This window comes from Cyanistes caeruleus, chromosome 14 (genome assembly GCF_971803275.1).
Source record: "Cyanistes caeruleus chromosome 14, bCyaCae1.hap1.1, whole genome shotgun sequence".
Taxonomy (NCBI): domain Eukaryota; kingdom Metazoa; phylum Chordata; class Aves; order Passeriformes; family Paridae; genus Cyanistes; species Cyanistes caeruleus.
The window spans coordinates 14,031,629-14,043,996 of record NC_141714.1 but is presented as its reverse complement, the minus strand read 5'-3'; the positions used below and the strand labels follow the sequence as shown (position 1 = coordinate 14,043,996).

The following is a 12,368-nucleotide window of genomic DNA, read 5'->3' as shown; positions in this document are numbered from 1 at the left end:
TGTATTTTTCAATAGGTTCCTAAAAACAAACACAGAAGCTTCAGAGATGTTAGAACAGCTAGGAAAAAGCATTCTGCGGGAGTCATGCCTTTAAAAACATCTTCAAAGGGTGTTTTTTCCCCCCATTTAAGTTCAACAAGCTGCTACACCAAGGTGAGGAGTTTGACTGCCCCAGTACTGCAGTGGAGGATCACACATTCATCGAAGTGAATATATCCTTTCACAGCTGCACAGGAAGGAAGCAGCACTAGATCACCTACCTATTGATAGCCACAGTGGCTGCAGCCATAATTGTGTCTTGTCAATATAAGGCCCAAACCTCTGCAATTTCAGGTTCCAAACCCCCAAGAAGTTGTAGATGATCCTGTGGTCTTATAACCACCAAGCCTGCCAGTGACTGTCTCTTCCTACCTCCCCACCAAGTATTTGCTCTAAACACTACCTTAAGAGTCAGCATTAGCTACTGGGCTCAGAAGGGTGGGTTTTATGCCCACAACTTCCCAAACACTTCAATGCTCCACCTAGAAACAGCCACAGGAATGTTACAAAGAGATGTGCTTGAAACAGCAGCCTTCCATCAACCTAGAGACTTCAGCCTAGTTTGGAAGTTTCAGATGGGATAAAAACAAACTCTTAATTCAGTATTATTGGCTGCACTATGCAAATAACCGCTGTTCCCAAATACCCCTAGGAAAAAGCAAGCAATTAACTAGCTGCTTACTATTGCTCTTAATTTACATCAGTTAATTGCCCTGGATTATTCCTGGGTAGAGAGAGATTTCCTCTTTTCCTGTAGTGTGACTACAACAGCAGACACTCCTCTCTGGAGGTTTCTGGTAGAATCACTCAGCAAACAGACAAAAGGGAAAAAATACACGAGAATAACAAGAGATCCAAGGAGTTGAATTTTGGAGCTCTTTTCAAACAAACCCCATTGTAGTTCTCAGAACAGTGATTAAGCACAGATAACAGCTTTATTGTGCAAATTCAGGGAGGCCCTCTTGCTGCACAGAAAGGGAAAAAAAATAATAAATGAAGTCAGCCAAATAAGGTTGCTTGAGCTGCACCGAGCCAGGAAAGAGTCCAGGAGGTGACGCAGCCAGAGGAAGCTTTTAGTCAGTTTCCTTCATACCCTGGAGCAGAGCCAGAGGCAGCTCTGGGGAGGAAGAGGGGCTTCTCTGTGGAGCAGCCACTGATCTGCAGGGATCAGTGGCCAGGCCAGCAGCCCCAGCAGGGAGCTCTCCCCCGGCACACCCAGTGGCACAAGCACTGCGTATTTGAATCCTTCAGTTTCAGTTCATCAGTCTTTCAAGCAGCTACTAGGCACTTAGTGAGCCTTCTGAGGAGAATTTCACTTCAGAGTAGACATCATACATAAAACAACTGAAGCAAGTTTCCTCTAGAGGCAGACATGCCATTTCCTTTCAAAATAAAGGAGTCCGTATTAAGACATCTTATGAACCATCCTCAAGAGAAAAGCAAGAATTGTAATTAAACTTCAGGGGTGACTAATCAAAGTAGAATCACCCCAAGGAAAGGGCTACAATGCCCTGAAGGTTTAAGAAAGATGCTCATTGTAAACGTTATGGTGACAGGATATTTGCAAGAAGCGAGTGATGGTGAACCCCTGAGAAGAGAACACCCTGTTTCCTGTAGGATTCTTACAGCTGAAGCAGCAGACCTAAAGCTCTCCTTGGCCCCCTTTTATTGGCTGCACATCACCAACCTGCTTCTTGCTCAAATCAAGACTACAAAAAATTAAAGGACTCAACTAAGACGTTTAATCTTCTAAAACCTCATGTATGGTAAGCACTCTTAGACGTAACACTGTCATCTTGAAGTTTTGTAAACTGGATCAAGACTACCAATTCAGATCAGGCACTTGGAACAGCTCTTGCTCACAACAGTGTAAAACCACTAAAACTGATAGGTTTTACCCAGTCAGGCTCAGGGTTTGCCATAAGCAGAGAAAGGAAGATTTCACTAGTATGCAAAAACAAAGTGAGTGTTTGTTCATCATCAGTGGTGTATTTTAAAAATCCCTGTTTAACTTTAATATAGAAGGCCTAAAAGTACCAAACAGAAGCTTTTGCTCACTGGCAGGCTCAATTGCTTCATCTGACATGAAGTAAAACCTAGCTATTCTTGCAGAACCTAGCAACCAAGCTGTTAAATACAATACAAGTTAGGGTGTAAAGGCCTTTCCTGTTTTGCAAAGTCCCATGGTATACAGCTACAGATAATTCACTGCTTACCAGTTTCAGTAGTTTACCTGAATTTACAGTTTCCACTGTAAATGCAGAATGTTTTAGCTATTGTTGCATCTGAAGTACAAAGTAAGCTGAAAATGACAAACAGGGGGAACATTTCTGTATAAAGGAAGGTCTTTGGGAGCATTCAAACACACCTCTTTACAGCAAGTCAGATATCTGATGGCATTAGAAGAAATATATAATGGATTAAGCTTGCCTAACAAGTTAGCACACATGTTAAACTTGGATCAGTGTCACCAAGATTCCCAAGTACTGAGTGAGGAAAAGAAGAGATATGACCAATGGGTCTGTCATGAAATAAGACAGGATGCATCTAGAATGCTTCTAGAGTTCCTTCATAGCACAATAGGATCAAGAGAGAAAAGCTCATCTATTAAGGTCACAGTTTTCATCAGTATGCCTTCCCCCCTCAAGAGATCAGGCAAATTCCACAAGAGGAAAAAAAGAAAAAGAAGAAAAACTATCACACAAACACGTGTAGCATTCTGCTCATAGTTGCCATCTTGTTGCAGCATTTGGTAGCAAGTAGCTATACACAAGAAACTAATTAACCAGAGGGTTCTCTTGATGGACACCTCAATCTCTCAGTTGCTTTTCTTCTAACCAGAACCTTGAAGTTCCAAATAACAACAGGGAAAAAAAGCTTTCAAGTCCTGCTGGGAATTAGGGCCATCAATTCATACAGACGGGGTCCCTAAAGATCCTAATAACTACTTCTACATTTAGCTTCAATCTAAGGTATAATAAAGATTGGACTGGTACCTTTTCCCTTGTTACGTCCTAAAACTTTCTTTATTCACAGGACTAACTTTGATCAAAACCTTATCTCTACAATGAGTGAAGACTGTGTTACCTGAAACAGAACTGCCAAGTCCTCAGACAAGATTGTCGAGTGCACACCTCACATGTGATGAGTGCTCATGTTTCACCTTCAGTGGCCAATCCATTCACAAAGCCACAGAGTAAGCACATGCAGAGGCAAAATAGTCAATGAATCCTGATACAGCAGCTTTGCACTCCTCAGTCAGACGACTCATTTTTAGCACTCAACTATTTCTACTCTCGGCAATGCAAAGCACAGGGGGAATTATATGCCCTTTCTGGTGTGTGCTTTAACTGCTCACACTTCACAAACTTTACAGAACACCAAATATTTAAACCAGAGTTGTATCACTAAATAAAACAGTGAAGGTTTCCTGTTGAGAGCATGGCAGGATCAGCAGGCTGATGCATGATGGACTTTCTACACAGCCTACAAAGCCTCCAGCAACCAAACCCTCCCATTACATGTCACAACAGCAAATCATGTGCACTAGTTCAAAGGTTACCAGAGTTAATCTTGGATTCTTATTAATAGTGCCACACAGCCTAGTGTCACTCACAGCAAACCTCACAAAACAAAATGGAAATCTCCAGCTACATGTGCTAACATTTAGCCGAGCTTAAGGAGGTGTAGAGACCCAGAACTCAACAGGTTTTGCTGCTTAAGCCACGCAGCAGCATGTTTCTGTAAGCCTGGTGAGATGAATGATAAGAGCTACCAACCAAGTAGTTTTGACACAAATGCTTTTCCTGCCCAGCCAGAGCTGTTGCCTAGAACATTTCCTCCATCTGTCTTCTTCACAATGGATTTATTTTTGTGATGAAGCCCACATAAACCTGCATCTAACTGCCTAGGTTTCACCCACGTTTGACTTTGATTTTTTTCCTTGATTCAGAAAAGTCTCTTGCATTTTACTGTTTTGTTAATTAAGCAGCTATTAACAAATCTTAAGCTAGCACACTAGTAGTCATGTATACTTCACATGAAGAACTGATTACACAGTTATGCCAGCATATCCTGTTCCTGCACACCAAAGATCAAGAAATAATGTTTCAAATATTATTTCAGTTGGGTCTGTAACTAGAGCAGATGGGGCAGAAAACCACAGGCTGATACAGCAGCAGGCCTGCAGCTCTGTACTGCGAGAGGCACAGACACTGGAACAGCTTTCTGTAGAACCTTCGGTGTGCAATACAAAGCATTACACCAAACACTTGCATTCCTCTATCTGCTCCGTTTTTTAAAAGCTCCAAAAGCAGAACTGCTCTGTCAAAACCAGAACTGCTCTGTCAAAACCAGAAAGCAACAGACTGAGAAGGTGAATCCAGCCTAGGGTGTGTCTGCGGAGGCTGCAATGAGCACCTCGCACAGCCAGCGTTCAGATCCAGCCTGCTGCTGGGAACCCCGCCCCACAAGCCTCTCTTGTTCGGGATTTCTTGGCCGATCCACACTAAAGAAAAAAAAAAAAATCACTTATCACGACTGTCAACTCTCCAGCTAAAAGGTCTCAACTGCATTTTACACAGAAGTGCCCTAACTTGTGCTATCTCTGTTTATCTTGCTGAACTTGTTGCCTGTACTTTAGCTTTTTTAGCCAGTAAATCTTCACTAATCATCACTAATATTTGATGGAAGGCCTTTCTAAAGCTTAAGAAAACCTTAACCTGTTTTAACCTTGAAGTGGTTGAAGTTTTATATCCTTTAAGCTGTTGATGTTTAAATAATAATAACCATCATCTACTATCCATGCTATCAGAGATGGCATTTAAGACATCAGGAAAAGTAGCTGTCAATCAAACAGGCATTCAATATCTAGAATTTAAAAATTAAGCTATTAAAAGAGAAGAAAATCACTGGATTTCATTTCAACTTCTATTTCCATAGAGGTGGGGTTTTGTTTGGATTTAATTTTTTCTCTCCTTTACGTTAACCACAGATTCTTAGCTTAAACATTAGGTTTTCCTAGGCCATTTCAGATCGCTTCAGTACGGAAACATCCAGAGACTTCCAGCCTGCTCCTTCCTGTTTTATCAATGAAGGGCTGGGACCAATTCTTTTACTCCAACCAGGAGAAAATAAATGGAAAAACCCCATGCTCCTCATTAGTCACCGAACTCCTGCTGCGAGGAGAGTCAAGTACGGACTTGACTAGACTTTCTAAAGTACTAAAACCTCTTTAGCCAAGAAATACCTCGAGTCAAGCTGGGACAAGGTTCCCTGGCAACCCGAACCGACTAAGCGCAAGTTGTGAAAAGCCCAAGTTCTGCTCTGCACGAGGCGGCCCTAGCAGCCGCGGCCCCCAGCAGGCTCCGGGAAGCCTGGCCCCGCTGCCCCCCCGGTGCGGCCGCACACGCGGGCGGGCGGCGCCGCCGCGCTCCGCCGGACATTTTAGGGCGGAGAGGCGGCCCCGCCGCGCCGAGACCCCGCGGGCCGGGCGCGGTTCCTCGGGCGGGAGAACGGCGGCGGCCGGGCAGGGGAGCGCAAGATGGAGGGGCGGGAGGGAGGCTCCGCTCCGCGGAACTCCTCCGTGCCCCTCGCCGCTCCCTCTGGGGCGGCCGCCGCCGGCCGGGGCGCAGCCGAGCCCAGGCGGGAGGAGCCCCCAGGCCGCGCCCGCCCGGCCCCGCGCACCCGCCCGGACCCCGCGGCGGGGCCTCCGTTCTGCCCCGCGCCCGCGGCACCCACCGTCTTCGGCATCTTCCCGGCGGGCTGGGCACGGCCGTCGCTCCTCCTGCGCCGCTGGGGATCCGCACGGGCTCCGCGCTGCTTCTAACGGGACTCCGCGCCGCGCCTCTCGCCCGGCCTGGCCCCGCCCGGCCCCGCCCGGCCGCCTCCGTGCGGGGCCGGAGCCGCGGCGCCCCCGCCCCGGGAAGGCAGAGCCGGGCGGTCCCTGCCGAGCGGCCCGGGCGGGGCTGCGGGGGCTGCGCCGCGCTCCCAGCGCTGCAAGAGCCGAGGGCTTCCAGTGCCCATAGACTGGTGCCTGGACAGCCCCGGTCGCTGAAGTTTACGCGCGGATCATTGTCATCGGGACTTCTGGTCCTTGATAAAAGCATTATTTAAGAAAACAAGGCTATTTTGTAGGCGATTGCACTGTTCAAAGCCAGACCGCGGCACTGACCTGTGGGCAGTCCCTCTGTCCCTCGTGCAGCCAGAGCCAGGTGCGGCTCAGCGTGTTCCTCAGCACATGGTGTCAGTGTGCTGTTCTGTACAAGGCTTTCACAGCCATCTGTTTGATTAAAAAGCACGCTTCCAGCTTGTACAGAAAATCACGCCATGAAAAACCAGCGTCCCTCAAAGAGGCAGAAGAGTCCTGCAACTTTATTCGAGTAAAGGGAGAGTCCCCTGGAGCGTACACATGCATCCCCGGAGTTTTTTCTCTCGAGGTTTTGGAGGGCGCAGCTTCCTTTTGTCCAAAACTCCCGGTCGCACGTTGCCCTCTTCCTTTCCCCACTGGCTGAGGTATTAGGAGGGTAGAGCCTTCCCGAACCGACTACCGCGTATTCTCCCCTTGAACCTGTCAATTTACCCCAAAGATCACAAACTCAAGTTCGTGCAGATCCACTTGACAGTTTCAGGAGCCAAGCTGTCTGGGATCTGCAACAAACCTGCTGCCCAAAGTTAGTAGAGACATAAAGACCCATTTCAAAGACTTTAACACCCGTACCTTCACCCTCAGAACTGTTTGTAAAGACATTAGCACACATCTTCCCTCTCAAGATCCAGGTGCCCCAAAAGCCCAAGGGACTGTGACTCCCTGATGCTTGGGAAGTCAGGTCTGGTCTCCAAGGCTTGTCCAAGGCCACACACATAGCCACACAATATAAATGAGCAATAAAATTCAAGGACGAAGAGAGTGGAGGACCAGTGGCAGTCCATCCACCAAAACTTCTCCTGCCATCTCTGTTTTGCAGCCACTGACGGAGGGAATCAAGGCTCACCATTTTCATGGGGATTTAAAGAAGCCATCTCATCTCATTTGAGACTTTGAACACAACTTTCATGCAGTAAACTAAGTCCTATTTTCTCACAGGAAATTAGAAGTAATTCTTTTTAACATTAACAATGTCCAGAAGAAGGAAATTAAATAAATGTAATGTCTTATTTTTAAAGAAAATAGGAATTTTTTTTCCCCCTTAATTTTGTGTCTTCTTGTCAAATCTGTTTAACATTTTTGTCTGGCAGGAGATGGAAACAGGGTCCAGGCGCTTTGTTTGCTTCAGCTGAATATGCAGGTTTCACTTAAACTAGAATCTCTATGCCGTGCTTACATAGGAAAAAAACCATGAGTATAATTGGATTGATGTAAACTGGTGTAACTTTGCTGCACATAAAGTCACGGGATGCCTAGAAGGCTGTTCTACAAAGTTTTCATTTTCTGTCTCCTTTTTACATTTTACATTTCTTAGACTAGGTCAAACAAGACTGGTCCATTAAAGAGTTTCACTTATTTCCTACAGAAATAGATACTGACAGAAGACATACAGAATGTATGATTAAATATGAAATAATGAAATATTAAATAAAAATTATTTTTTACCAGGTTTGGATCTAGAAATATTATGTGTGAGTTTTCTCCCTAAATTCAAAAGACTCTGTGGAGACTTCTTTTATGCTAGCAACATATATAATGGGGAGAACCCAGTTCTGCTTCTGTTGAAAGAGTTTGGAGAATTCCATTAATCTTTTTTGCAAAGGTGATAAAACTTTACATGATAAAAGTCTAGCTATTTCCTTGCCAGATTTAAGGGACCATAGTTTAACATCCAGGGACCTAAGATTTTCTTCATAGTGCTAATGACAGGAGTGCTAATGAGGCAAATGAATCCTCACGCCAGTGAAACCATCAGGTCCAAAGCAACTGCATTCCCATTTACAGTGTGCCAGGCGTTGGCCATGTCCACAGAGAGTCATAAACACCATGTCAAAGAGTCTGAAGGGCTGAGACAAAGCTTCAGCATAACATACACTTGTTTCTGACCCTAGCCACTTCTCTTGTCCTTCTTCACAGTTATTCATGTCAACAGCCAAACAAAATACCATCCATGCCACTTTGAAAGACGTGAGTATCCTCTGACAGACACATGAGTCTTTAGACTTCACTTCCTCTCTTGCTTCTTCTTTTCCCCTTCCCCTTCACTGATGAGGTGGAGAACAAGACATCTGCAATTTGAACCTTGTGGTGCTTCAGCCACAGTTTATGATGAATTCCTGTGGTGGAGGTGCTGCACCAAGACCTGATCTTCCCCACAGACCCCTCCTTTACCAGAGGCTGAGGAGTGATGGTGTCATCCAGCAGCCTTTTGCTGAGCCCTCCCTGCCTGGCCATGTGTGACAGCAAGCATATCGGTGGATTCCTTGAGAATTGCAGGCAGGGGTTACATCTCCCTCTGACTTCAGGATGAAATTTCAGGGGGTAAAAGTATCAACTGATTACAAGTGCTCCTCGCAGGAGGCTGGAGAAATGAGTAACATTACCCAGGGCCTCAAAAATGCTGTTACTTCCAGACTGCTCAGATCCCAAATAATATTAAAAAAATTCAGAATTAGATTAGACCAGGATGACATTAAGCATCCTCCTGGGAAGAGGTCTGGTATTTCACTGGGGATTTATTGTCTTGGTTTTATTTTCATCAAACCTCTTGTAGTAGCTTCTTTAAAGCAAAAAGAACATGTAAATTATTTGGTCTGACATACCAGAATTATTTGGCATGAGCACTAAACAAGGGGCTGTTTGATCAGCATATAAGTTTTTTGACTAATGAGGAGTAACTTGGGCTCCTTTTGCATGGCTTTGACAGAGGATAGAAGCCAAAGGTGTTTCATGCTAAAGGTGCATTTCAGAGGGATGAAATTTAGTTTTATTCACATAAATAAAGGAAGGCAAAAAATGAAATTGTTACCATACTATGAGAACTGTGCCTTCAACACACAGTAGTCCTGGATTGACTCTATTTAAAATTAACTGGTCTGGTTCTGAGGTCTTCTTTGAATAGCAGCTAAACCTCTTTCTCCTGCTCATACTGCTTTCCTTCTGCTCAGACATCAATGCCTATAGATTCACAATGAGTTGCTGACAGTGATGGCTTGAATCTTTTTAGTGTTTAATTGTATTTAGGGGTATAAAGCATCTTTCCTCCCAAACAAATACTATCATTCCATCCACACCTTTATGTTTTGAGAATCAGGGTAATCTTTTGCAGTGATTCTCAGGCTGGAAGGATGAGAGGGGTAAAGGGGAGAGCATACCACATTCAGGAAGGCAGGATTTGAAAAGGCCAGAACAATTCCATTCACACGCAGCTGCAGTGACAGGGCAGAAGCTGATGGAACCATTGGATTTTTGAACCCATTTATCTGACCCCCTTTCCACCTCAAGAAAAGGAACTTATTACAGCATATGGTCCCAGCTCCTGGCTTGTCCATTTACCAAGGCAGAAATAGCTGAACTGCCTGGAAATCCCAGGGATTTGTGTCTGCCAGACTCTTTGTAAAGCCCTAGCTCCTCATTCCCTCCAGCATATAAATCCTGCGCTGGCAGTGACAGCCCTGCAAGGAACATGGACAAGGCTTTACTAAGAACAATGACTCACTGTATGGCCCACACCACTCATCTCTTCCTGCATGTCTGGGGATGTGCTGGGAATATGCTTGCTGTTTGTGCAGGGGAGATTAAAGAGGAGGGTGTCAAACCAGGCAAAAGGTATGCAATGAATGCAATGATCATATGAAAAAAAATGTAAGAACCCATCTCCTAGAATTGTCTCATCTTCATTTTTATTTTGTTTGTACCATATAGGAGTAAATGCTCATGCTTTCTACATTTTGTACTGCTTGCAGCAATGTGGGGAACAAAGGGAAATCTAATGGATATTCTGGGACTTTACTCCAAATATTAACAATCCAAATAACAGATATCACTAGGAAGGACAATACAATTAATAGGAATATGTTTTGCCAGTCTGTGTGGAAGGTACTGATGTAGAAATGTACTTAAATCTGTGCAGAATTGGAACAATGTGAGGTTTGGAGATACTGGCACCTTCTCCTTAGAGCAAGAAGGTGGAGTAATCCCACTGCTCTGTTCCACCTCAAATCAGTGAAGAAAATTATTACTGTGGATGATGGGAAGAATCAAGGTAGGGCTTCCAGTTTTAGAAAAATTTATCTAATCTAGAAAGGAACTCTGCTGGTATTTTTTCTGATAGGTTTGGTGGTGTGATGTGTATTCAAAAGGAAACATGCTTACTCATGTGTATTTCTCAGAGACCATTAAGCATTTACAGTAATCGTGGTCAGCTTAAAACACACTGGAAGCAAAATGTAAAAAACCTACATTACCCATTGCATTTTATCCCCTTGAGGCACATTAAGGAAATTTCCTTACGTGACCATTCCACAGCCACTCTGGCAGTTACACTCCCAGCACCAGAGACTTTAATGCAGGGACCAAAGCCCCTTCTCAACAGGAAACCCCAGTGACCTGGAAGGGGCCCCACCTGACTCCCTACACACCCCACTCTCACAGTCAGACATGTTTTCCTTACCAGGTTTCTCATAGCAGAGTCTCAGGCCTCTGTTTCTTTTAAGTAATTTTATCACGGTGCAGCAACAGAATCACAGTTTGTCCTGGTGCCTCCAGGGAGGGACCGTGAACAAAGGACTCCCTGCGCTTTTACATCCTCACAGTCTGTGCTGGCCATAGCCTGGGATCCTCTGAGTCATTGGCTCCTGCTGTGTCTCTGAGTGTCTGGTCACCTGGCTGGCACCACAGGTCCTCTTACCATTGTGCAAAGGGCTGGTGCCAGTTCATGACCTCCTGTCCTAGAGCTCAATCCTCAACCTGCACTGGTGTCTGCACACTGAGCTACCTGCACTAAATGTATTTCTCAACAGAGAGTCCACAAAACCTGTGGGACATCCACCACACCTGTCTTGACCAGCAAAACCTCACTGTAACCCATCATGATGAAAAAAAAACCCAAATAAATCTCCAAAATTTAACAAAATATGAGGCTCTGCTCTTCATCCTTCTTACTTTCTTAACAGGACAATTCAAACTTTGTAGACATAAAATCTAGCAATTTTTTTATTCAAGAGAGCTCAGATCATTAAGAGTTTACATGCAGTACTAATAGGCTTTGCTGCAGAAAGGGAGGTGATTTTGAGTTTTCAGCCAAGTTCTTCAGAGTTTCAGTGGCCCAAAGAAACAGGCTCCATGGGAGTTTTCTCCTCTCTTCCCCCTCTCTCCTGCTCTGCCTCCTCAGATGGCTGGTGTGGAGCCAAGATGATGGTACTGGTGTGATGACCATGTAGGGCCACTGCCTTTCTGACTCACAGATTGGGAACTTGGAGGCTGTAACCAAGGACACCAGGCGTTTCCTTCCCTGCCTGCCAGAGAATGGGAGTGGCCAGTCCAACCTCCAGGGCTGAGGACCAGGCTCCAGATGGTTCTGACACAGGTGACACTGCATAGGAGTCTGTATGGAAGGCATCCACTTACACTGGAGTTTTCTGAATGTACCAATATTTAATAATCAGGAGTAATTGTATATAGATTCCTTCCTAGATTGTGAAAAGGACCAAAGAAGGACCAAACCAAGTGTCACTGAGCAAGAATCAGGGAAGATCCACTTCTGAGAGGGATTTTCAGGTCATGCAGTTTCAATATTTAAAATTAAACTCCTCCCAAAGGCACGTGGGTCACTAACACTCGCAATGGGCTGTAGTAGCAGGAACCTCCAGCTGCAAACAAAACCCAGTTATGACAGGAGATAGTGGAGGCAGTAGTGTCCTCTAGACTAGAAACAGAGACTAGCAGATAGCTCTCCTTGGTACTACAAGCTGTGTCAGTGGGTGACTGGATGGTTTTATATTCCTTTTGACTAACAATGAAGGTCATATAATAAGATTGGCTATCTCAGAGGTGGCTGACAAAGTTGTCATCTTAAGGCTTCAGGCAACCACGCAAATTCTGTATTTTATATTAATGGTTTATAAATAAATACCTCAACATATTATTTCAATTCTTAATTTAAGAGACTAGTTTCCTAGTTTTTTTTGGAGATGTCCGTATGAAGAGTTTATTCTTGAAGTCTTTTGTGGTGTTACAGTTTAAGTACTTCAGAGCACTGCTAGCATCAAGGGCCAGAGAAGCAGATAGCAGAACAAGAACAACAGCTGTTTTTCTTGTCCAGGCTCTATGATACATAAAGAGGGAAAAACTACACAACAGTCTTATCCAAATCCCACCAGCTGCAGAGCTGTAGAACAGATGC

General features: G+C 44.8%; 1 protein-coding gene across 1 annotated transcript in view; it reads right to left on the bottom strand.

Moving 5' to 3' along the window:
• The window catches only part of MSN (moesin), a 41,375-nt gene extending 35,443 nt beyond the window's left edge, over nt 1-5,932 (bottom strand). The window contains exon 1 of the mRNA XM_086850460.1: nt 5,779-5,932. Coding sequence (XP_086706586.1) covers nt 5,779-5,790 — 12 coding nt within the window. The 5' untranslated portion in view covers nt 5,791-5,932. The remainder of the gene's footprint in view (nt 1-5,778) is intronic.
• Between the last annotated feature and the right edge of the window lie 6,436 nt (nt 5,933-12,368).